General features: G+C 50.0%; 2 protein-coding genes across 9 annotated transcripts in view; one reads left to right on the top strand and one right to left on the bottom strand.

Moving 5' to 3' along the window:
- Positions 1-12,387: 12,387 nt before the first annotated feature.
- On the top strand, positions 12,388-17,326 carry LOC136486707 (ATP-dependent (S)-NAD(P)H-hydrate dehydratase-like). Its single transcript, XM_066483667.1, is given in 12 exon segments — positions 12,388-12,426; positions 12,429-12,714; positions 13,538-13,614; positions 13,691-13,800; positions 13,916-14,030; positions 15,205-15,267; positions 15,352-15,515; positions 15,604-15,665; positions 15,812-15,878; positions 16,633-16,698; positions 16,766-16,891; positions 16,970-17,326. Coding segments are annotated over 12 exon segments (1,206 nt in total). The 3' UTR covers positions 17,001-17,326.
- Positions 17,327-17,919: 593 nt separating this feature from the next.
- The window catches only part of LOC136486705 (exocyst complex component SEC3A-like), a 36,414-nt gene continuing 27,961 nt past the window's right edge, over positions 17,920-26,372 (bottom strand). For 2 of the 8 annotated variants that reach the window (XM_066483663.1, XM_066483662.1), the window contains 2 exons: positions 19,804-19,929; positions 19,561-19,728 (listed from right to left, as the gene is read on the bottom strand). In XM_066483663.1, coding sequence (XP_066339760.1) covers positions 19,819-19,929 — 111 coding nt within the window. In that variant the 3' untranslated portion in view covers positions 19,561-19,728; positions 19,804-19,818. The other 6 variants (XR_010766928.1, XR_010766926.1, XR_010766927.1 and 3 more) reach the window with 6 other exon arrangements.

Genomic DNA, 26,372 nt, shown 5'->3' with positions numbered 1-26,372 from the left:
GCCCTAATTCTTGTTATCTAAACTACATACTCGAGGCAGTTTTAGGGATCATGGGTGACGGACTCGCGGATCCTGGCGTCGGGCGCAGTCGAGGGATCGGGCGAGACAGACTCACGGACCCATCGCGCGCAGCCGATGCAGTTTTAGGGATCGGGCAAGATGAGCTCATAGACCCAGGCATCGGGCATAGCTGAGGCAGTGTTAGGGATCGCGGGAGACGGACTCACGGTTCCTAGCGTCGGGAGCAGCCGAGGGATCGGGCGAGACGGACTCACAGACCCGTCGCGCAACAGCCGAGGCAGTTTTAGGGATCGAGCGAGATGAGCTCGCGAACCCAGGCGTTAGGCGTAGCCGAGGGATTGGGTGAGACTGACTCGTGGATCCTGGTGTCGGGCGCAACCGAGGCATTTTTAGGGATCGCGCGAGATGAGCTCGTGGATCCTGGCGTCGGGCGCTGCCGAGGCAGTTTAGGGATCGAGCAAGACAGACTCGTGGATCCTAGCGTCGGGCGCAGCCAAGGCTGTTTTAGGGATCAGGCGAGATGGACTCGTGGACGCAGGTGTTGGGCGCGCCAAGGCAGTTTTAGGGATCAGGCAAGTCAGAGTCGTGGATCCTAGGCGCAGCCGAGGCGTTTTGGCGTCTTGAGCCCCCGAGTCCCGTTGGGTTTGGTAGGGGTCAGGTCGAGTTTCGTGCGTTACCCCATCCACGGTCTCCACAACCGGAGGGGCTAAGCTAATGTCGCTTGCCTCGATGGCTCGAGTGAGGTGCTCGGTGAGCTCGCTAACGGGCATGTTCGAGTGAAGTTCGGGTCCGTACGTTTGTGACGGGGTCAGCATAGCCCTCATGTGGCACTTCACTGCTCCTTAACCCACATCCCGGCAGATGCCTGGGTCATTCCGGAGACCGACCCGGGTGGCCTGCTGGCCTCCCCTCAATGGAGATTCTATGGGCATGGCTCGAGGTTAGGATCGAATGAGAAGGTTGAGATGACCCTGCATGTTTCAAGGCAGACTGGGCGAGGGCCGCTCGGGGTTTATCTGTGTTTTCTCCCCTGGCTCTGTTTGACGCGAGGCGGCCTTGAGCCCTTCGTGGGCTAGCCTTCGAACCTCGATCGGTCGTTGCTCATGTTGAATGAGGCAACTGTCGCTTCGTGATGCAACACAGAGCGTTGTGATGCATTTAACTGCATATGCAATGCTCTGGATGTATGGGATAAATGAATGAATGCGTGTATGGATGAATATGTGGATGTAAATAAATGAAATAGAAGGTTTTGGTAAAGTTACCTTGATGACTCGAGTGACGGGTTTTGAGGAGTCTTTATCGAATATGTTTGATCAGGACCCGTGCTTGTCGATCGTGACAGAGTCAGCATGGCCCACAAGGGGCATTCCTCTGCTCCTTACCTATCTCTTAGTGTTCGCATGAGCCGTCCGATCGACTCAGGAAACCCGTTGGTCTCTCCTGGATGGAGATCTCATCGTTGGGCTCTTCCAAGGCTTGCCTAGGAAGGCGGAGGGCCGCTTGTGCGTGGCGGCGCTTTGTTTCCCGCGCCCGGTCGTGCGGTAGTGGTGGGCCATGCCCAGGCCACATTTCATCCAATCGAGCGATGTTTCATCGAGCAGGGTGCACCCCATCGATCATGACTCGTCGCATTCCCGTCTGCATTGAATAGGGGAAGGGAGAGGGTTTCTCGCCCCAATCCTTTTGCCTTTCCTAAATCTGTTGCACCTCCTCTTTAAATAGGGGAAGGGAGAGGGAAAGGAGACTCACATACTTGATCATGATTCTGGAGCGTAATGTCGAGTTGGAGGTCACCCAACATAGATGAGATGGTGCTGGCCGCCTTCGCTGAGAAGGGGCTGCTTCCGCCGAAGGAGGTGACGCACTGGAGGGTGCTACACGTCACTGGCTTTGTCACTGTCTGTGAGGCCTTCGTCACTTTGGAGCCGCACGTGGATTCCTTTCGGTGAATCTTCTCCGGGCGAGCCTTGTTGGAGGGGGAGCTGCCCAGGACTACACTAGTGGGGGGTTTCCCCCTTGCAGCCGCTCAGGTTGGCCGGTTCATAAAGTTTGATGAGACATCCTCTAGCCATGGTGGTTGTACTTCGGCGGGTAGTGTCCCTGTCCAGGAGTTGCCTCGACTGCATGAAAAGGTCTGGAGCTCCATGCTCTTCTGCTGAGCATCTATGGGTGTGACGTCTTTAAGGTACCCGTTGCGCTCGCCAAAGTCGAGGGAGCAAAATCGGGTGGGGCCCTTGCGGTGGTGGTTATGTCTAGCGGTATGTGCCATGGCCTCACCTTTGGCATCAGCCAAAACCGCCGAGCGGCCGCAGTAGCATTTGGAGTAGAAGTAGTCAACAAATGTAATCGTTAAGTTCATGGGGGAGCCCCTGTGTGAACAATTTTTGTATCAATGATTACATTAGTTCTGTTTTGTGATAGAATCACTATCTGTTCCTTGTTTTTTTATCCTAGCATAGCTTTGTTTTTATCCTTTCTTTTTTGCACCTGCCCATTTGTTCTGTAGGGTGCAACTTTAAGAACCCAGGCGTAGCCCGCGAGGCTTGGCTGCTCATAACCGTAGGTCATGGCGGGGTGTGCTTGGTCGGGAGTAAAAACAAAGTTACGTAGGATAATCAAAGGAATGAAATGCCCTTTCGTTCGAGCGAAAAATTTTTACCATGTGATAAAAAAGAGAGGTGGTATTGTACCCTCATGGAGCTCCCGAGCGACCCAGGCTAAAAGTGTTCAGGCTGGGGCGCTTTATAGGAGCAAGCGTTGGTAAAAAGCGGTAAGACCGAATTTAGGGGAAAAATGACGTAGTTGTTCAATGTTCCAAGTGTTGGTGAGAACATTGCCGTTGTCGTCCTTCGGTCGGTAGGTGCCCTATCGGATCACCTCGGTCGCCGTATAGGGACCTTCAGTTGTCCGGATCCTTGCCCACCATGCCCCTTTCTTGGCCGCTACCTCTTTGCCCTTTCCTTCCTTTGGCCCGCCGGCCTATCGTAGAAAGCGCTTGAGGACTTCGCAGTCCTTGTAGAGGTGCTTGACGGGGTAGGCGTTGTTAGTGCTCTGGCTCTCCATGAGTTCGTCAAAGTGGCCTAGCAGGCCCTACTGGGGCTACTTGCCCGTGCGATCAGCCGCGGTGACCAACGCGGAGTTGGCCGGTTGGCGCCGATCCTTCTTGTTCTTTTTACCCCTCTGCGTGGAGGGGCCCTCGTCTTGATCCTCACGTTTGACCTTACCTTTGTCCTGGCCTCCGTTGAAGACCGCTCCGACCGCCTCCTCGCTGGAGGCATGGTTCGTGGCGACGTCGAGCAGGTCGCGTGTGGTACGGGGCTTTAGGCAGCCAAGCCTGTGGATCAGGGACAGGTAGGTTGTCCTAGAGAGGAATGCACTGATGATGTTTGTGTCGATGACATCAGGGAGGAAGTTGCATCTTTTGGAGAACCAATGGATGTAATCCCACAGGGGCTCACTGGGCTCCTGCTGGCAGCTCTTGAGGTCCCAAGAGTTCCTAGGGTAGACATACGTCCCGTAGAAGTTCCCGACAAAGACCCTCTTGAGGTCCGCCCAGTCGCGGATGTTGTCATGCAGTAGGAATTCAAGCCATGCTCGAACATGTTCCCCCACGTAAATGGGGAGGTACTAAATGATGAAGTGGTTGTCATCTACTCCTCCGGCTCGGCAGGCGAGCCAGAAATCTTTGAGCCATATACCGGGGTTCATCTCCCTGGTGTACTTGGCGATGTTGGTGGGTGGTCAGAAGCGCTATGGGAACGTCACTCTCTGGATGCGTCGCCCAAAGGACCATGGTCCTGGGCCATCTGGGCTAGGAATCTGGTCGTCCGGCTAGCGACCATGCTTGGGGTGTATTTTGTCGCTCCCCTTGATGGTCCGGCCAGGGTCCGTGTCGACCGCCCTTACTGCCGCTCGATGGACGTCATCATCATGTTGGGCCCGACGTCGGTTGCTAATGACGTTACGAGCGTCTTGGTTCGGTCCGAGCCATTCACGCATAGGGGGTCGGTGTGGAGCGGGTGCCAGGTCAGGCCGTGGTGCGGCTGCGGCCTCCTGTGCCACGCTCGGTGGCTATAGTGGTGAGCGGATGGACTGATTCATCCGATGTGTTCCCACTCCACTAGTGGGGAGTGAGGCCATGAGTCGGTGTCGCGATGCGGAGCTCTCTGCCTGTTGAACAGTGGCGGTCTCCCCAAGCACCCGGAGGTTCCGGTGGACCTGCCGGTCTTAGGGGTCGACAGGCTTGGGGATGCCGTGCAAAAGCATCGCCGCAACGGTGATGCTCTTTTCGGCCCAAGCGAACTGTGGGGGATCGTTCCCTGCATCCATGATGTTGAGCTGGACCTGGCGGGCATGACCCCAAGCACCGCTCGCCAGATTATGTGTGCGCGGTGCAACGTCCTATGTCGAGTGCGTCGGCGCAGGTGGCAGCTGGTTCTGTCGCCATTGTCGTAGCTGCTCGCCGTGCTCTCGTGCGAGCACAAGGGCCCCCATGCAAGGATCTAGAGGGGTGTGAGTCTGTATGGACTCTGCTACCACCAGCGGCTGTCCTAGAGCGTCCGCCATAGCGCACTCCAGGGACAGACGGTGGCTAGGTGCCACATCGCCGATGCTGGAGCCATCACTCTCAATCTCGTCATCTAGGAGCTCGTGGAAACTGGTGGGAGCATAGCTCGCCATTCCCATGAACTTGGATGTGAGAGGGGGCGGCGCCAGCGTCCTTTGGAGCCCCCGAGCGTACGCGTCCTTGGGGGATGCGAGGCCATAGGGGAACCATCGCATGGTGGTCGCAGGACGGACAATGGGGTCCCTCCGGATAATTGTCGAAAGATAGTAAACAACGAGTAAATAATAGTACGTATGTTACTCACAGCGGGGTTTAAGCAGAGCGTATGCTCAGAACGAAGCATAGGCACCTCGTCGTTGAAGTTGCCGGGAGTCCCGGAGCCTACGGAGGGCGCCTAAAAGGTCCTTGTATGGTTTTGGTAATTGAGTGACAACCTAGGTAGACTAATTGTGTTTATGTGAGATACATAGGTGATTAGTCCACAGGTACATATGTGTGAGCAACATATGCCATGGAGGTGGAAATGTCACGGAGATGTTGCAAAGCTCACACATGTTATGATGAAGGAGCTTATTGCACATGAGACATGACATTGAGTCATGTGATCAAGGTGGAGAAGATCAAGACAATACTTGGCTTGATGGACCGATTGAAAGCATGAAGGGCAAGTCGGAGGCTTTGGAGCGATGGACCGCGTGGCGGTGAAGCTTGAGCAAGACTTGGCACCGATGGACGAAGGCAATGGTGAAAAGCAAGTGAAGTCAAGATCGATCAACCAATATGATCATGTGATGATATGAAGTAGATCATATCATTGTTGATCGTGTTGGTGCATGTGTTGCATCGACATTAGAGGAGATGGAATGAAATGCGCAAGGCAAAGGTATAACCTAGGGCATTTCATTTCACCAGTCATAGGTGTGTAGAGAAGTTTATGACCAGGTTTAGGATAGATGGCCGTACTATCAAGAGGGGCAAACTTATTTGCATATCGGTCATCTAGTGCCACTCGAGTGATCTAACTTTACATCATCGCTAGGATTGAGTGATGTAGCAAGTTGAGTGGCTAATCCTTTGGGAAATGATTGTAAAAATGCTAACACACATACATATGGTGGTGTACACTTGGTGGTGTTGGCACATTTATAAAGGAGATGAAGTTGGAGTTGATGTGGTTCAACTCGGCAATGGAACAGAGGCGAGAAAGGTTCAAAACTCCACTTGGTGGTGTTGGCACATTTATAAAGGAGATGAAGTCCGACGGTGCCACCAGTGCTCTATACAGAAAAGACAGGGTTTCGTAGAACTGATCGAACGCTGGCCTCGACAGGACCGACTCGTTCGGTCAGTGGCAGCAGTGAGCGCGTGGTCTCGGTCTCATGACCGAACGCTCAGGGTCTACGTCCGGTTAGTGCTGACGTAGGCGGCGTTGGAGTTAGGCGTGCAGGCATAGAACTGATCGGACGCTGGTCTGCGTCTAGTCATGGTGGACCGGATGTGTCCGGTCACAAAACAGAGGCTCGGGGAGCTCTCTAGAAACGACCGAACTCAGGCGCAGCAACGTTCGGTCATTGAATGTGTAGTGTCCAATCGCAACTTAACCGTTGAGATCGGGCGGCTCCGGTTGAACGCAAAGCGACACATGGACGACGTAGAGCGACCGAACGCTGGCAGGGTGCGTCCGGTCAATCTGACAGGAGCGTCTGGTCGTCCTGAGTTTTGCCCAGTGAAGGGGTAACGGCTAGTTTAGCCCATGTGGCTATAAATAGAAGGTGGTCTCGGCCATGGCTGGAGTTGAGCACCTCGGGGGACTTTGTGTCCATGCTTGAGAGTGCTTAGGAGTCATCCATCTCACATATGCTTGATAGTGATCATCCGATTGTGTGAGAGAGCGATTCTAGTGCGATTGTATTGTGAGGTTGCATCAAGTGGCACTAGGTGATTGAGTTGCAAGCCGGTGGTGCTTGTTACTCTTGGAGGTTGCCACCTCCTAGACGGCTTGGTGGTGGTCTCCGTCGAAGCCCGCAAGAAGCTTATGCGGGGCTCTGGAGAAGAGCTTTGTGAGGGGCATTATGCTCACCCTGCGAGAGCCGCGAAGAGCAACTCTAGTTGAGCGTGTCATTGAGCTACCCTCACTTTCGGGGTAGGTTCTTGTGGTGCCCGATGTGCGGGCTTGGCGGGTGATGCCAATTAGCCGTCGAACCACCAAGTGAGCGATCGACACAACGAGGACGTAGCGTGTTGGCAAGTACGTGAACCTCGGGAGAAAATCACCGTGTCAACCTTGTTCTTCCCGTTGGTTTGCAATCCCTTTATACAAGCTTGTGATTACTTTTATATACATTGTGCTTGTGTAGTTGCTCTTGTAATTAGTTAGCTTATGTAGCTCACTAGTTATCTTCTTGCTTGTGTAGCATAGAAGTAGCTCCCTTGCATGGCTAATTTGGTTTGTGTAACCTTGTTAGTCATATTGCTTAGTTTGTGTAGCTAAGTATTTGCGCTCTCTAATTTGGCATTGGTTGCCTTGTTATTGAGCATTGTTAGTGAGCATTAGGTGGCTTTGTGCTTTTGCTTACTAGCATGTGTAGGAGCTTCCTTGTTGCTTGAAGTACTAGTGGTATAGGTTTATGTGACCTTACTTCTAGAATTGGTTAGGTGAGCTCTAGCTAGCTTGGCACCTTTGTTGCTTAATTAGTATGTTTGGAAGGTGCTAGAGAACATAGATAGAGGGGTGTAGTCTTGACTAAACTGATAGTTTTAATTCCGCACTTATTTCGGTTAGCCGACGTGATTAATTTTAGAAAGAACTATTCACCCCCCTCTAGTCCACCATCTCAACCTTACAGCGCCCCTCCGACGGGTGCCGGGACAAGTGCCTCTTTGCAGAGGTGTAGTACGCCGAGGCGATCGGCGATGAAGTCTAGGCTTCCGAAGAGGAAGGCCTAGGATGGCTCAAAGACGGGAGGCCCCCACATCCCAACAGGTGGGAGTGCGGGGAACTCTAGTGAGCCGAAGAGAGTCGTATCGCTTGAGCCCGCCATGGCAAAGATGGCGAAAAAGTAGGCCATCCGATGACCAAAAAGTGTGAACGTACAATGTCTTCCCCACGGACGGCGCCAACTGTCGGTGCAGAAAGTGACCAACACGTAAATATTTGTAGTGTTGCCGTACGTTGTGATCGGATGTGGCCTAGCACTCAATGACACAGAGTTTATACTGGTTCAGGCAACGTGCCCTACGTCTAGTTTGAGTCGGTCGGTGACTTTATTCCTGAGGCCAGGTGCTCGAAGTTTGTTGTGGGGTTACAAACGGAAGAGAGTAAGATGGGGGTGCAAGAGGCCCGGTCGGACTCTAGTATGAGGGACCAGAGTGACAGGAGCTTCGCTATGTGCTAAGTGTTTGAGCGTGTGCTCGAGGTTTGAACCTGGTGGTTCTGTTGTTGTATGTTGAATCGATGGGTCCTCTTCCATTGAGAGAGAGCGCATCCCCTTTTATAGATGAAGGGGACGGCCTTACAAGTGAGAGAGAGAGAGTACGTATGCTACTAAGCCTTGTTGCCCATGTCGTCAGGTACAAGATGATTATAGGTGCCCATAACACTATTCATGTCAGACGCATGTGGGAGGTTTTACCGTACTCACTGTATATGGCAAATGATGGGGCCAACAACACTGTTGATGCCCAGAGCCATGTGGGGGGTTTTATCGTGCTTGCCTGGTGTGGGAATTGATGGCGTCCATAACACTGTTGTGGTAAAATATCGATGCCCACAACATTGCTTGGGTTCTGGCTTGCCTGGAAGGTTGTAGGGCACCCTTCTGTCATGTCCTATTGGTCCTGTAGGTGTGTAGGGTACGGTCCTCGGTATTGCGGTTTAACTTGAGTGCCCTGCCTTACTTGCTCCGTCCGTTTTCCTGGTCCTCACCGAGCAGGCGTCCCCGGGCGGTTGGTCATAGTCGGCTCCAACTATGCCAGTCAGAGAAGAGCTGTAAGCAGAGGTTCGGTGTATCCCCGATCGGAGACGCGGGTTGGAGTCGGAAGCGGTGTTTGGCCAGGCCTTCCGGGCGGAGAGGCGGGCTGGAGTCAGAAGCGAGGCCGGCTGGAGTCGAGGCCTTCCGGTCGAAAAGGCAGATCGCTCTTCTGGACTATTGTTCAGGTAGTTTTGGGTTGGCCCAGGAGTTGCGCGTCGTTCGCAACATCGTCTGCTAGGCCGAGCCTTTACTGGGAAGCCGGTTGATGAGGGACCCTGGGTTTATGAACCCAACACCATTACTATTCACCTATACTGAACCTCACCATTACAATTCTTCATATGCTTGAAATATGCCACGGTATACGTCTAGAGAGGCATTGGGCCCCACAGTAGACATACACGACGTCATCGTATTTTTTATATGGACAAAACTACCCCTTCCACCTTACTCTCTCTATGTCACTGACATGTGGACCCCACTACTAGTCATCTTCTTCCTCCTTGCTTCCTTGTCTTCTCCATGAGAGCTTCTACCCCAACTCCCATGGCGACCATGTCATCATGACCAGAGCTTCCAATCCTCGGATGGCGTGTTGAGCCTAGGCAACAACATCTCCTTCGCGTCCCGCGCCGCCGCGCGCTTCAGGGGCCACTTCTCCTACTGCCTCATGGACCACCTGGCGCCGTGCAACGCCACCAGCTACCTCACCTTCGGGTCGGGGCCCGAGGACGTCGCGTCCTCCAACTCCACCGAGGCGCCCGCCGCATAGACGCCGCCGCTGCTCGATCACCAGATAAGCCCGTTCTATGCTGTGACGGTCGACGCTGTGTATGTGGCCGGCTGAAAGGTCCTAATGGATAGGGGGTGAATAGCCTATTTAAAAATTTCTACAACAACACTTAACAAACCGGTTAGACAATTATGAGGCGAAGCGAGTGTTGCACTAGCCTACTAAAAATGCAAGCCACCTACCACAATTCTAGTTTATGTAGTTTCTATCCACACAATAACTATGTCACTACACTAAGTTAGCGTGCTCTCAAAGGCTAACTAAAGAGTCACACTAACCAAACTAACAAGCTCTCACAACTAGCTACACTAAAGAGCTTAACAACTAGTTTACGGTAATGTAAAGAGAGTGAACAATTTGTTTATACTGCCGTGTCGAGGAAGGAGCCAATCAATCACAAGAATAAATATCAATGAAGACCAATCACCTCGGAATCAAATGATGAACACAATGATTTTTTACCGAGGTTCACTTGCTAGCCGGCAAGCTACTTCTCGTTGTGGCGATTCACTCACTTGGAGGTTCACGTGCTAATTGGCATCACACACCAAACCCTCAATAGGGTGCCGTACAACCAACACAAGATGAGGATCACACAAGCCATGAGCAATCCACTAGAGTACCTTTTGGCTCTCCGCTGGGGAAAGGTCAAGAACCCCTCACAATCACCACGATCGGAGCTGGAGACAATCACCACCCTCTGCTCGACGATCCTCGCTGCTCCAAGCCGTCTAGGTGGCGGCAACCACCAAGAGTAACAAGTGAATCTCGCAGCGAAACACGAACACCAAGTGTCTCTAGATGAAAACACTCGAGCAATGCACTTGGATTCTCTCCCAATCTCACAAAGATGATGAATCAATGATGAAGATGAGTGGGAGGGCTTTGGCTAAGCTCACAAGGTTGCAATGTCAATGCAAATGGCCAAGAGGGTGAGCTTGAGCCAACCATGGGGCTTAAATAGAAGCCCCCACGAAATAGAGCCGTTGTACCCCTTCACTGGGCACAACTCGGGGTGACCAGACGCTTCGGTCGGATTGACCAGACGCTGGCCCTCAGCGTCCGGTCACGTGATACACGCCATGTGTCCCCTCTCTTTGAATACTGTTCGCCCGATCTCAACGGTCAACAGTCGACCGGACGCAGCAGCTAACAGTGACCAGACGCTGAACCCCCCAACGTCTAGTCGTTTCCAGTAAGCTTCCAGAAATGATTGACCGGACACAGCCAGCGTCCGATCACATGGTGTCTTCCTCTGTGCTGCCACATCAGCATGACCGGATGCAGCCTTCCAGCGTCCGGTCGCTGAGCGACCCAGCATCCGGTCAAGAGACTTAAACGCACGCCCTCTGCTACCACTGACCGGACTCGCCGGTCCAACCAAGACCAGCGTCCGGTCGCTGAGCGACCCAGCGTCTGGTCAAGAGACCGAAACGCACGCCCTCTGCTGCCACTGATCGGACGCACCGGTCCAACCGAGACCAGCGTCCGGTCACTTACAGTGACCTCCGTCTTTTCTGTCTAGGGCGCCGGTGGCACCGTCAGACTGTCCGCACTCTAAGTTCCTAACCCTTGCTCAAATGTGCCAACCACCAAGTGTATCACCTTGTGCACATGTGTTAGCATATTTTCATAAATATTTTCAAGAGTGTTAGCACTCCACTAGATCCTAAATGCATATGCAATGATTTAGAGCATCTAGTGGCACTTTGATAACCGCATTTCGATACGAGTTTCACCCCTCTTAATAGTACGGCTATCAAACCTAAATGTGATCACACTCTCTAAGTGTCTTGATCACCAAACAAAATAGCTCTTACCATTTATACCTTTGCCTTGAGCCTTTTGTTTTTCTCTTTCTTCTTTTCAAGTCCAAGCACTTGATCATCGCCATGGCATCACCATCATCATGTCATGATCTTCATTTGCTTCACCACTTGGAATGTGCTACCTATGTCATGATCACTTGATAAACTAGGTTAGCACTTAGGGTTTCATCAATTCACCAAAACCAAACTAGAGCTTTCACCGGCGAGGCGCTCGACATCCTCGCGGACGTGTGGGACGTCGATCGGAATGGCGACGCGATTCCGGACTCCGGGACTAGCCTCACCATCCTCGCCACCCCCGCGTACAGGGCCGTGGTCGCCGCGCTCAGTAGGCACCTCGCTAGTGGCGTGCCGGAGATCCCCAAGCTGTAGGTGAGCTTCGTCGGGTCCGTGTGGCTGGCTCCGGTTCAAGCACACGCGCCGCACCCTATGGCACCCCTCCCATGGGCCGCCGGAGCTCCGGAGCGTCGGCTCCGCGGACGAGGACGGCGATAGGCCCACCTCCGGCTCCGGCCGCCGCGAGAAGAAGCCCCGCCCATTCCCGGTGGCGCTGGACATGGCGTTGTCCTCGTCATTCTCGTACGGATCTGCTACTGCTGCTGCTTGCTTGCCCATTCCCATTGGCGTCGACGGAGCTCGAGGCGCGGGAGCTTCGGCCTACCATGGCCACGCGGGAGCTCCGCCCACCATGGCCGCGTGGGAGCTTGAGGCAGAGGAGCTTTAGCCCGCCATGGCCGTGCGGGAGCTCCGCCCCACCATGGCCGAGGGGCACGACGGCGGCTGGTGGCCACTTGGTGGCCATGGGTGTGGGGGGAAGAAGCTGTCATGGAAAAGACAGGGAAGTAGGAAGAAGATGACCAGTAAGGTGGAAGGGGTAGTTTTGTCCATACGAAAATACGAAGACGTCGTGTTCACTTGCAGTTGGCCCAAGGCCTCTCCGGACGTATACAGTGGTATATTTCAAACATAACAAAAATTGTAATCTTCAGGTTTAGAATAGATAAATAGTAATGATATTTCTCTAAATTTTAAAAATAATAACGGTAGCAATTCAAAAAAGCCATTTTCCAAATACTGTCCCCAGCGGAGCTCCAAAAATATAAAAAAAAAACAAAAAAAAGAGAAACTGACCACTCTCCGTTGTCCACCGCGCCAGCAGTTTCTAGAATCCACTGCCTTCGATTCCCACGGCAGGGCAGCCTCATGAGCCGACCAACGGGCGCGTGCCCTCACGCGTCTTTACTCACGCGCGGCGACACCAGCAGCAGCCGAACCGGGGGCGCATGTGGGCCGCCTCCCCGGCATTCCGCAGGCAGCTCGTCCTGCTCCGCTCCCTCCTCCCTTCTCCTCCTGCCCCCTCCTCCGTCGCCGGCTTCCCCCCATCCTGCCCCTCGTGCTCCAGCTTCCTCCGGGTCCGGGCGAACCACGCGATGGCGGCGTCCGCGGGGACGGTGTACGAGGCGGACGCGGAGGCCGTCGTGCGCCGGATCACGCCGCCGCTCGACCGCGCCAGGCACAAGGGCCAGGCAGGTCAGTACTCAGTACCGCCCCCGCCCATCTTTGTCTCCTCACAAGCTCTGCTCTGTGTGGCAGTGTGTTTCTTGCGGTGAGGCTGCTGATGCGCGCGGGGTGTTTGATGGAATTTCCTTGTGCTGAGTGCAGCGCTCTGGGATGCGCCATGCTGGGTTCAGTTAACAGGCTGTTGGTGTTTTGTTTCGAGGACAGTGGTTCATTGTTCTCCCATGCTGTAAATTGGGGACATGCGTAGTAAAAATCGCGTCAATAGGGGTGTGCTCATCCGAATTCGATGTACAATGTTTTGGTTTGGATGGTTGACAATTCTGTTGAGTAGGCCCAAGTCTCAGAACCCTTCTCTGGAGCTAAGCATATCATTCTCTCTGCCACTGAAATAAATTCAGGAGCATTGGTTAGTGTTGAAATTGAAGTCCTTGTTCGGTATGTGGGAATGTGACGGAAGTTCCTGATGGATATTAAAGTAGGTTCGGTTTAACCGCAGTGTTCACCAGCCATTAAGGTTCCAGGATGGGCCTTGCTTGTTGACTTGTTGTGATGTAATCAGCGGTAGAGAAGTCACAATGCACAGGCTCAGGGTCGGGAAACCTGTGGCAGCTTGTTATTGGGTATAGAGTTGTCGCATACAGAAGTAATTTTAAGCTAGAGCTATTATTGTACAAAACATGAGAATATTAAACGAATTTACATTTTGTTTGTCTTTTTTGGATATGCAGCTTATTATTTTCAGTCAATTTTTGAATCTTAACTCTGGTGTGTGTCAAATGAAATTTTAGTTATTATTAAATGTTCCTTATGTTATGTATGATTATGTTCTCAGGGAAGGTAGCAGTAATCGGAGGATGTCGTGAGTACACTGGTGCTCCTTATTTTGCTGCTATCTCTGCCTTGAAAGTTGTCAGTATCATCTAAAAAGTTTCATGACTTCAAAGTTCAAACTATCATTGCCAATATTTCACATTATGTCTTTCAGGGTGCAGATCTTTCACATGTTTTCTGCACAAAAGACGCTGCTACAGTAATTAAGAGCTATAGCCCTGAACTTATTGTACATCCAGTATTAGAAGAATCTTACAGTGTAAGGTAACTGAAGTTTCATTTTTTTTTCGAAATGTTAACTGAAGTTTCATTTATGTATGCAATCTCATGGTGCAGCATTCTAATCTTTATAAGAATCTTCTGTAAAACGTTTTGGCAGGGATGATGAACGAGCATCTGTTTCTTCTAAAATTCTTACTGAAGTTGCAAAGTGGATGGAGCGCTTTGATTGCATTGTTGTTGGTCCTGGCCTTGGAAGGGACTCATTTCTTCTGGTTAGTTTGCTGTTTTAAAGAACAATAATATGTACCTCAGTCCTATTGAGTGTTATTGGTTGCTTCCAGCACAGCAATTTAGAAACATTTACTTTATTCTGGATTGTTCCATTTTTTTTTTGTATTCACAACCTTTTCTGCTTTTGTTTAAAATCTATGTAATTTTGTCTGTCCAGTTTAGTTCTTCACTTCTTCAGTGCAGTTCATGGTTTAGTTGTGCTATACTTCAGTTTTTAACTTTTTGTTGAAGTCAATAAGCAAGATTGACTCCTGGCAAAAGGATAGGAAAGAGAAAAAAAAGATCAACTAATTTGATAATATTTCCTATATTTGTATAGAATCTAGGAATATACCTTAACTAGATGTGAGAACCCTGTGAGAGAAGTATTCTTTTGGCTCTAAATACATATGAATAAGTTAGGCTGGCTAAGTTGTGGCAAAAACTAGAACGACTACTAAGGCCCTGTTTGGTTGGGCTTTTGGCTTTGGCTTTTGGCCCCAAAAGCCAAAAGCCCAATCAAAGGGGCTGCTTTTGGAGGGTGCTTTTTCAGAAGCAGCTGCTTTTCCGTAGTTCATTTTTGAAAGCTGGTTTGACCCTGCTTTTGGCTTTTGGCTTTCTGCTTTTTGAAATTGGTGGAATAAAAAGCTCTTCCATAGTTGTTTCAAGAGAGATAAAGATAAAAGGTATATTTTATACTTGTTTAACCAAACAGCTTTCAGCTTTTCTACAGCTCACAGCCCACAGCAGCTTTTCCATAGCTCACAGCCCACAGCAGCTTTTTCCCACAGCCACAGCTCAACCAAACAGGGCCTAAAACTATAGCTGGCTAAGGCTAGACGTGGCAACCTCCAGTTGCAATCCGAACAGGCCAAAAGTTTCATTTTGGATTCTTTCCTCAATTCCCCCTGTAAGTGTTATTTTTGTAACTTTCTGTTCGTTTAGATTGTGCCTTAGATAGGAATGCTTGGAAGACAGCTATTCACGTGCCTGAACCTTGATTGTTTCTGTTGGGTTTCAACTCTAGCCTACCCCAACTTGTTTGGGACTAAAGGCTTTGTTGTTGTTGTTGTTGTTGTTGTTCTATTCGTTTAGATTGTGTAGGAACTGTCTTGATACAAAAGTAATATTAGGATCCATACTTTCTGATATCTCCTCAACATATCTTATTTGTAGGATTGTGTGAGTAATATCATGAGGCATGCACGGCAGGCTAATATTCCAACTGTTGTAGATGGGGTACTACTTGGAGTTATTTATCTGTTCTTTTTTTCCCTTAGCTTGAGTTATGAGTCATTTAAATTCGGTATGTTTGATTTTCAGGATGGTCTGTTTCTTGTAACCAATAACCTTACTCTTGTTGAAGGAAACCCTCTTGCCATTTTAACACCAAATGTCTATGAGTACAAGCGTCTTGTTCAGGAGGTTCTTAACTGTGACGTAGATGAGGAAACTGCTTCTGAGCAGCTAATCACACTTTGCCAAAAGTATGAACATAACATTATTGTTACTTTTTAGAATGCTTTTTTCATCATTTTTTATGTAACTAATGTTTTCTGATTATTTTTTGTTTAGAATTGGTGATGTAACAATAATGCAGAAAGGAAAAGCTGATGTTATCAGTGATGGTAAAACAGGTATATTAGAGAGCTTATTTTTTAAAATTTCTAAAAAGGCTCTGCTCGGATGCCTCAGCTTCACCTTTGTTATAATTTTGGCTTATTTCCTGACTATTTATTTTTTATTTTGAGCTAATAGATATGTTGCTTTCATGTTTCTGAAGTTACGCAAGTGAGTACTTTTGGTTCCCCAAGACGATGTGGTGGTCAAGGTGACATCCTTTCTGGAAGGTCTGTTATAGTGTTACCTTCTTGGTGCCGATTACCCCCTCCCCCCCTCGAATGCACATGACAGTAGGCATCGGTGCTGATTGATTGCAGATTATTTGAGCACTTTCCCATATTTTGTTGTTTTCGTAGATTCACCCAAATTAGTTAATTGGAAATATAGATTAATTTCTTATTTTGCTAGCTTTCACCCAAATTTGAAAAAAATTCTCCTAGGGAACTAGAATGTATTGCTTGTGTACCCATGATTGTGTTGTGAATAGGCCAGGCTATTTTAAATTCCAACCTATTTTTTCTTTATTTCTGTGATTTCTGTAAGATATTAATCTCAATATACCAGTTCTAAAAGTGTATATGTGATTAAAATGTGTTGTGTTGTAGCACATGTTTTAGCATAAACAGATTAAAGTTTTTTTTTTAAAAAAAGGATGTACCCAGTGCAGAGAGCTCCCGCTCTGTGCGGGGTCTGGGGAAGGGTGTTAGTGGCAAGCCTTACCCTCGCCTATGCAATGCGAGGAGACCGCGACTCGAACCCGGGACCTTCCGGTCACAGGCGGTAAGACTCTACCGCTTGCACCAGGCCCGCCCTTCAGATTAAAGTTTTTTTTAGTGAAAATAATTTTAAGGATCAAAATCATACACAGCTCTTCTTTGTACTCCAAAGTCCAAACATGTACTTCTCATTTCCCATAAACAGCAAACACCTTACAGTTAACAGTATCTTTGGTTGTTTTCTATCACTATTTGTTGGTGGCAGTGTGGCGGTATTTGCATCATGGGCACGGCATTTTGTCTTGACAAATGAACAGCCTACAGAAAAAAGGTAATGCTGGATACCTTCCTTTCAGAATGGAATCCCAAGGGTTCAATTTGGTTTTGTTCCAATGCAGAGTTAATCCTATGACCCTTGGGTGCATAGCTGGCTCTCTTCTACTCAGGAAAGCTGCATCATATGCTTTTGAAAAGAACAAGAGATCAACTGTCACCTCTGATATCATTGAGTTCTTGGGCAAAAGGTCTGTGTGCCTGCACCATATCTTTAACAATCTGTACTGAAGTTCTTCGTTTTGATGCGCTCGATCTTCACCTTGCAGCTTGGAAGATATCTGCCCTGCCGAGCACTAGCTCCTGTGAATAATTATAGTCATGCACGTGCAACTCTAATAATGTTATCCAGGCAGTTTGATGCTCGGATCTCTCCCTTTGTATATGTCTGTTGAATAGGGTGTTACCATGCTTAGATCCAATGTTGCCCTTAGTGTTGTTGAGAAGTACTGTGCACTAGAATCATAGGACTGAAACTGGGTAAAGACTGATTATAATTCTGAACACATGTTTCTAGTCGCCTAGTGATGCAGCTGATAAATATGGTGGTTGCAAGGTTCTTTTGGGAAATCACGCTTTTGGATGAAGTACCAAATTGTTGGACGAAACATTGGTTTAAAGTGCCGCTTTCTTGAATCGACAGATGATTTGTTCTTAATTAACGACAATCCTATCCGGCCATGCCATGTTGACCTCAGATATCCTTTGCTCACAAGAAATCAGGGCTATGCACACCAACTGCCTTCCTCTCGACAACACTATCACTATATAAACTCCTTGAATTACTACTCTATTGGTGCTCTCAGGCTCATAGTTTTATACCAAGCTACCGGTTCTGTTAGTAATTTCTTTGAATTGGAGTAATTAATTACTATAACTATATACTTAGATGCTCCCTTCTATTCTAAAGTCGAATCTAAGGAGGTTTAAGTTACACCTAAGTCATACTTTTTAAGTTTAACCAATTTTATAAAATGTACCAATATTTCCAACATCAAACAATATACTATTATGCACCATAAATATTGATGTATATGTACTCTCTCCGTTGTAAATTATAAGATGTTTTTGGTTGTTCTAGATAGATTACTTTTACTATGTATCTAGACATAATGTACATCTAAGTGCATAGCAAAACCGATGCATATAGAAAAGCCAAACATGTCGCTGCATAACTTTATTTGTAATAACAGACAACACTGGATAGACAAAATATGTTCTTAATCAGTTGGAACATACATCCTGCGCTGGACTGACATATCAAGGTATGCTTGCGTGGCTGCGTTTCTTGTCACACGTAGCATGTCCATATATGATAAATTTGGCGTGCCTGCAGTTTATTCCATTTGTGTGCAAATACCAATTACTAAATTAAATACATATACAATAAAACATGGAAATTGGGCTAAAGATAAATAGCTACGGAAAGTATTAACATCAATAGCTAAAACAAACCTACTAGTGTCCTGATATAAGCTAGCACCACCATGTCACCAGACAACAGTCCTAAGCTTCTTCAGTTACCAACGATCCTTGGGTCAGACGTGCATTGTTCTCTTTTCCAGCAGCCAAATACAGTGTCTGTCCTAGGCAACCCAACCTGGCAAGGGGATCTCCATTTCTTCGCTAATTGATAACTATTCTCCAAAGAACCTGTACACAAGACCATTTTTTGGTTCTCACGTGTACCGTCCTTAGTACACATCACGTTTCTCGAAAAGTCAAACTTTTTAAAGTTTAAAACATTTGTATCACCAAATAAGTTTATTATAGAAATATATGCCATGATTGATCTACTAATACTTATTACGCATAATAAATAATAGTACTTTTTCTTACATATTTTTATGAAAATATATTTCATGATTAATCTACTAATACTTATTACAAATCATAAATATTAGCACTTTTTTATGTATATATATTTGGTGAAACTTAAAAAACTTTGACTCCTCAAAAAGCAATATGTGCAGTTATTTTGGGACATAGAGAGTATGCCTTAATTTTAAATAATCTCTCTCAATACAAGTGTCCACATTCATCTTTTTTTTTAAAAAAAAAAAGAAGCGGGCAAGAGAGTTGTTTATTATATAAAAAAGAAAAATCCAGATTGGATAAAAGTAGCTAGTATAAACTAATAACTAAAAACAACAAAGACTACACCAGGTGGTTGGCGGTTGCATTGAGACATCAACACACCCGCACAAGCAGGATAAACCACCAAACCATACCACTTTCCCCTTAGCAAAAGAAGGCACAAAGCAACGTCACTCCGCAATCATCCCAACACTATCATCGGATGATAAAATTACCAAGTTGCTTGCACCGCCGTTAAAGGCGATGTCCCACACCAAGCAAGCCATTGTCATGCAAGGCAAGTCGCTGCAGGCCGCTGCAAGCTGTGTAGTTGCGGCATTGTTGCCCCTTGCGACATTTGCCAACATTGTCCTGCACCGGACTAACCACCGTTATGCAAGAATACCTATCACATCCGCGTCTGCTGCCTAGGCCACCCTAGAAGCAGGCCAGGGGGAAGGGCAAGCAAGATCCGGCCTAGGGGCTAGGTCCCAACAAATCTAGCCATGGGTCGCCGTATCAGTACCCGCAGAAGCGCCAACAACAGCCCAAGCACATGCAGGAGGAGCGTCCCCGCCACCGTCTTCGCACCGGCACGGGCTTCCACTCGTGTGCTCTGACCGCGGCGATGCTAGTTAAGTGCGAGGTGCGGTGGTTTTGGTGCCCATGAGCGACATGGGGAACAGTATATGTCGTCTTTTTCCTATGTTAAGTGTCCACAATCATCGTATCTAACCTTGACTAATGCACATTATTGGCAGTAAAAACACAAATAAACAAATAGTTTAACATCAATGTCAACCAGAGTTTATTTAACAGTTCCACGAGAGAACATGAATCAGATAACTGGCAGAGGATCACATTTCGGAGCTGGTTCAGTAAGGATCAAGAACCTGAGATGATGCGAATCAGGTCAACTTATGCGCAAGCAAACCAACAAAAATATGCTAACCTGGCACAAACAATGAACAATGCAATAAAACAAGTGGAAGGGCAAAGTAGTAGAAGTCAGAGAGCAGAAAGTTACCTTCTAATGAAACAGCTACAGTGAAGCTAGAATATCCCTCATTTCGTTCACAGATGTCACCTTTTCATCAGGATATATTTTCGAAATCAACTTAAGGAATGTTGTATATTTATCAAGAAACTCTTTCTGCAACAAACGACACATCAAGCAAGAAAAATTAGCAAGTTGTTTCCCTTGAAAGCATAAGTCTTGTTTTTAGGAGTAGTTGGTGCATATGTCTGCACCTTATCTTTATCTTATCTTGCTTTAGCATCTACTTTAGCATCTCTAGAATATGCTGCAATCCTTTCTTAAGGACCAAGTATGCAGCCCTATATGTATCCCCAACCTACCATAGTTTATGGTAAGGCTAGTGAAATCAGAAACCTAGCCCCAAACCTGTGATTGGATTCTAACAAATGGTATCTAGAGCCTAGTTATCTTCCCTGTGTTCTTACCCATCCCAATCCATCATGTCCGTCCACTCCTCCAATCGCTCGACCACCTCCAGCGCACGGCACAAGCAAGCCGCTGAGCTGGTCGCGGCGGAGACACGCGAGCGGGCATCGGCTGCTCAGCAGTGACTTGCGGCCGCCGAGCTCGCAGCAGCGCGGGCCGCGGTCGCGGCTGCTGCTGCTCAGGCCACGGCAGCGGAGGCGGCTGCCCTACGGGAGGTCAGCGCGGGCCGGCGCGGCGACAAACGCGCCTAGGCTCACGACGCGGACACGGACATGGAGTTAGCGCGCGCGGGTGGACGAGTGGGCGTGGGCGGACGCGACGCCGAGCGGGTACGGCTGCGGGCGCGCGCGGGCCGCATAGGAGCTGCGGCCGAGCGGGTCTAACCCAATGCGGGCGACCTAAATGGACTGGGCAGATACGACTCCGACGACGACGGCCTCGACCTAGACCTGCGAGCCGTGTGGGAGGCACACCAGGCACGGAACTAGGGCGGATGTGGTCGCGACGGGCAGGACACAGGCATGCGAGCCGACGCGGACGCTAGTGCATGGGCCTGGCGGGATCCGGGAATCGATCGCGCACTAAAGGCCCAACGACTGCGGGAGCAGGCGGCGCAGCTGGACTTCGACAGGGAGCAGCGCGGATGGGATGCTGGCGCACGGAGCCCTCGCAGGCGGCGCACCTCCCCTTCCCCGTACCGGCGCCGTGGTTGCCGTGGTCGACCTGGCTCCCCTCTCGTTGTCCAAACCGTCTTCAAGGATGCCACCGGCGGCAGTGGCTGGCCCATGCTCACCAAGACCAACTACGCCAAGCGGTCCATGGTGATGAAGGTGAAGAGGCAGGCGCGACACATATGGGACGCGGTCTGGTACGGCGACGCCGACTTTGAGGAGGATCGACGGGCACTAGAGGCGTTTCTTGTTGCTGTTCCGACGGAGATGCAGTCCTCCCTCGCGAACAAGAAGACCGCCAAGGACGCCATCGCCGCGGTACGCATCGACAGCGACCATGCTCGCAGATCCATGTTGCTGAAGCTGCGACAGGAGTGGGAGAACCTAGCGTTCAAGCCGAGCGACGACGTCGATGACTTCGCTCTCCGCCTCAACTCCCTGATGCAGCAGTTGGCGTGGTACAGCGACGACGACATCGATGAGGAGAGAGCCATCGAGAAATTTCTCCACACCGTTCCCAAAGAAGTACTCGCAGGTCGCCATCATGATCGAGGTGTTGCTGGACTTCTTCGAGCTGTCGATCGAGGAGGTGATGGGTCGCCTCAAGGCCATCGACAACTGCGAGTAGCAACCTCCCTCAGAGACGGTCACCATCGGTGGCAAGCTTCTCTTCATCGAGGAGCAGTGGCTCGCTCGCCAGCGGGAGCGAAAGAAGGGGGAGGCCTCGGGTTCTTCGGCTTCAGGTTCGTCAAGCAGCCGCAAGCGTCGGTCGCGCAAGCGGGACAAGGCGCGTGGTGGCGCTCCTGACGGCGTCGACGGCGAGCGCAAGGCAACCCGCGATGACACCTGCAAGAACTACGGAAGGACCGGCCACTGGGACAAGGACTACCCGCAGGCGAAAAGCGGTGGTACACGTTGCGCAAACGCAAGAGGGTGACGAGTCGGCTCTATTCTTCGTACACGGGAGCATCGAGCCGCACTTCTCTCCCGCATCGGCCGCCACCGCGCTCCTCCACCTCGATGAGCCGTAAGCCCACGTCTTCCTCGGCAACGGGTTTGGCAGCGACAAGATCAATGGGTGGTACCTAGACACCAGCGCCACCCACCACATGACCGGGCGGCGGGAGTTCTTCTCCGAGCTTGACTCTGGTGTTCGAGGCTCCGTCAAGTTTGGGGACGCCTCCGCCGTGGAGATCTAGGGCGTCGGCTCCGTCGTCTTCACTGCCAAGATCGGTGAGCACCAACTGCTCACTGGTGTCCACTACATCCCTACGCTGAGGAACTCCATCATCAGTTTGGGACAGCTGGATGAGAACGTCTCGCGCGTGGAGAACGAGCACAGGGTCCTGCGCATCTGGGATCACCATCGTCACCTTCTCGCCAAGGTGAATAGAGGCACCAACCGCCTCTACATCCTCCACATACAGGTGGTGTAGCCCGTGTGTCTTGTAGCCCGCCGCGACGACAATGCCTGGCGGTGGCACGAGCGCTTTGGGCACCTCAACTTCGAGGCCCTAAAGCAGCTCGGCAACAAGGAGATGGTGCAGGGCATGCCATGAGTCGAGCACGTGGAGTAGTTCTGCGACACCTGCATCCTCACCAAGTAGCGGTGGCTTCCCTTTCCTAGCCAGGTGAGCTTCCGCGCCAAGGAGAAGCTGGAGCTCGTGCATGGCGACCTCTACAGCCCTGTGACACCGGCCACACCTAGAGGCCGATGCTTCTTCCTGCTCCTCGTCGATGACGTGTCCCGCTACATGTGGGCGATCCTGCTCGACACCAAGGCGGCAGCTGCGGATGCCATCAAGCTATTGCGGAGAAGGAGTATGGCCTCAAGCGTCGAGTGCTACGCACTGACAACGGTGGTGAGTTCATGATGTACTGCGCCGATGAGGGGATTCAGCGCCACTTCTCTGCGCCGTACACCCCGCAGCAGAACGGCGTCGTTGAGCGCCACAACCAGACGGTGGTGGCCATCGCCCACACCCTCCTCAAGCAAAGAGGGATGCCAGCAATCTACTGGGGTGAGGCGGTGATGACCGCCGTTCACCTGCTCAACCGCTCGACCACCAAGGCCCTCGACGGCAAGACACCATACGAGGCTTGGCATGGGCGCAAGCCAGTGGTGAGCCACCTCCGCGTCTTCAGCTGTCTCGCCTTCGCCAAGGAGCTCAACCACGTAGGCAAGCTCAACGACCGAAGCACGCTGGGGGTCTTCATTGGCTACGCGGAGGGTGTCAAGGCCTACCGCATCCTCGACCCTGCAACACAGCGCGTCCGCATCTCCTGGGCGTTGTGATCGACGAAGGGCGAGGCTGGGCCTAGGACAAGGCGGTGGACGACGGCTCAGCTTCGACCCTTAGAGACTTCGTCGTCGACTACGTCCACTTCGAGGGAGCCGAGGGAGCTAGCAACTCATCTTCACCGAGCTTGTCTACCTCAGCACCTGGCTCGCCACCTCTGGCAAGTCCTCCACCGCCTACACCAGTAAGTCCTCCAATAGCTCCACCACCGGCTATACCCCGCTCTCGCGTTCCAAGCTTGTGGCGCCTGCTGCAAGCCGTAGAGGGCCTTGCGCAGGGGGAGAACCTTGTTCTCCTTGCCAAGGATGACGAATCCTGGCGATTGGTGGATGTAGACTTCCTCCTTCAGGTCACCATTGAGGAAGGTGAACTTGATGTCCATGTGGTGCACATGCCAACCCTCCTAGGCCACCAGCGCAAGGAGATGAACGGACTCCATTCGCGCGATGGGCGCGAAGGCGTCATCGAAGTCGACTCCCTCCTGCTGAACGAACCGTGCGCCACCAGACGCGCCTTGTGCTTGATCACCGCCCCGGCCTCATCCTTCTTGAGCTAGTAGATCCACTTAAGGGTGATGACGCGGTGGCCGGGAGGAAGATTCACCAGCTCCCACGTCTGGTTCCGCTCGACCACGTCCATCTCCTGCTGCATCGCGGCGCTCCATGCCGCGTCTCCCTCCACCTCAGCGACGGAGCAAGGCTCACCGTCCTCGTGCACCAGGTGTAGCTCCGCCTCTGTAAGGAAAATTGACTCTAGGCCATTTACTTTGAATTTTGGTGTTTGATGACCAACACAACCAAATTGGACTAATGAATTTGTAAGTCATTGTTTTGTAGTTCAATAAGGTGCAAGACGTGACTTGGACGAAGGCAACATGATGATCCGATGATCAACACCTTAAGCAAGACCCTAGAAGCCAAGAGAAGACCCAATATATCAAGCATAGTCCAAGCACGAAGATGGGAACCAAGCTAGACACAAGATCGCGAAGAAACGAGCTCGGTAGAGGTGACCGGACGCGGCCCTAGGAGGACCAGACGCATCTGATCAGTTGCTCGGCAACAACAGGCGTCAGCAGCAGCGACCGGATGCTGAGCGAAGCAGTGACCGGACACACGGACTTCACTATTCATCGTCGCGGCAACAACTCAGTGAGGATCGGACACAGCGGCACTAGATGACCGGACGCACAAAGTGCAGCGTCCGATCATGTCCAGAGAGGTTCTAGAGTGGCGCAAATACGACCGGACACGTCCGGTTGATGATGACCGGACTAGGCAGTGCATCTGATCTCTACGCGCGTGCTCAATGGTCGGGACGACCGAACGCATCCGGTCAGGATGATATCAGCATCTGGTCAGTAGCAGAAAGCTGGGTTTCGCCCCCAACGGCTACTTTCTCCATGGGGCTTATAAATAGAACCCCCAACTGACCATTTGAGATGTGGAGAGTTGAGGAAACATACCAAGGGTGTTGATAAACCATTTTAGTGATCTCCACTTGCATAGTGCTTAGTGATTCATTAGGTAATTAGCGTAGGTGCATTGCAAAGTGCTTAGATTGATTAGACCACCGCTTATGCAATTGCTCTAGGTTTAGGCCTAGTGTTTAGTGAGGTTTGCATAACTCTTATCACTCGATGCTTGCGCGTACCATTGTTATACATCGGAAGGGCTTGTAGTATTGCAAGATCACACCAACCGCATTTGTGGTGTGGCCGCCACCGTGTACCGAAGGAAACAAGGCCCGTGGCGTTTCGGCCGGAAGTTTGATAGTGAAGACGGCGGGAAGCATCCGGGAGAAGCTTGCCGGAAGGCACGTCGGAGACCCACTTGTGCGTGGGGAAGGCCCGAGGCTATCCACGGAGTTACCCGACTGGGAGCTTGGCCCTTGCGAGGGATTCCTTGCGAGGGGCTCCAACGAGGACTAGGGGGAAGCTTGCGCGCTTCTCGATACCTCGGTAAAAATACCGGAGTCATCGACGGGAGTTTGCATATCTCTACCTTACTCTTTAGCTTCCGCATTTACATTGCAGTCTTGGTGTGTGCTTTACTTTCTTAGCTTAGTGATAGGCTAGTTGATAGATTTGGAACCTAGGTTGCATAACTTCTTTTGCGGTAGAGATAGCAACATACTAGCAAAACCATAGTTGTACATTTAGATAGTTTATCTTTTTGCATAGGCTTTCCTAAGGTTAGAAAAAGAGGCTATAGTTTAGAGTTAGAGTTTTAAGTTGCCTAATTCACCCCCTTCTTAGGCGCCACGGTCCCTTTCAATTAGTATCAGAGGTTGGTTGGCTCAATTTGGACCTTTGGCTTCACCGCCGTTGAGCTGACGCTATTTAGAGTGGTTGGGATGGATACCTCTAGGCCTCCACACTTTGACGACACCAACTTCCCCTACTATAAAGCTAGAATGGCTTATCACCTTAAGGTGGTAGATTTGGGTGTTTGGAGAGTCATTCGTGACGGGATGAAACCCATTAAGAATCCTGATAAACCCACAAAGAGTGAAGAAAAAAAATTCATTTCAATGCTAGAGCTAAAAATTACTTGTTTGAATCTTTTAGCATGGATGTGTTTAACCAAGTATTCACTTTAAATACGGCACATAAAATTTGGTTAAAACACCAAGAGCCCCATGACGGCACAACTAATGTCCGTCAGCAAAAACATTGTCTAGCTAAATAAAATTATTATTCCTTTAAAATGAATAATGACGAGCTTGTTTATGATATATATTCTCGTTTGAATTTAATTATTAATGAACTCCATTCAATAGGATTAACAAAGCTAGATCATGCGGACATCGTGAGGAAGATCATCTCTGTGCTACCACAAAAGAAATATATAACCATCATCACCATTCTTCACAACATGGAGGACTTGAGCACCATGACCCCGGCCATAATCATTAGCAAGATAGTAGCATTTGAAATGTCACGAAAGATGGGTTAAGAAGAAGCCTCATCATCAAGCAAAGGCAAAGCTCTCGCATGTAGTGAGAAAAAGAAGATGAAGGGCAAGCAAGTTGAGACAAGCTCAAGCTCAAGCTCCTCAAGTGAAGATGAAGAAGAAGATGATGATGATGTAGATTCAAGTGATGATGATCAATCTTCCTCCTCCACCTCCGACCTTGATAAAGAATCAAACTTATCAAC

Source organism: Miscanthus floridulus, chromosome 10, assembly GCF_019320115.1.
Source record: "Miscanthus floridulus cultivar M001 chromosome 10, ASM1932011v1, whole genome shotgun sequence".
NCBI classification, from domain to species: Eukaryota; Viridiplantae; Streptophyta; class Magnoliopsida; order Poales; family Poaceae; genus Miscanthus; species Miscanthus floridulus.
Note: the sequence above shows the minus strand (reverse complement) of the source record. Positions and strands in the feature narration are given on the sequence as shown.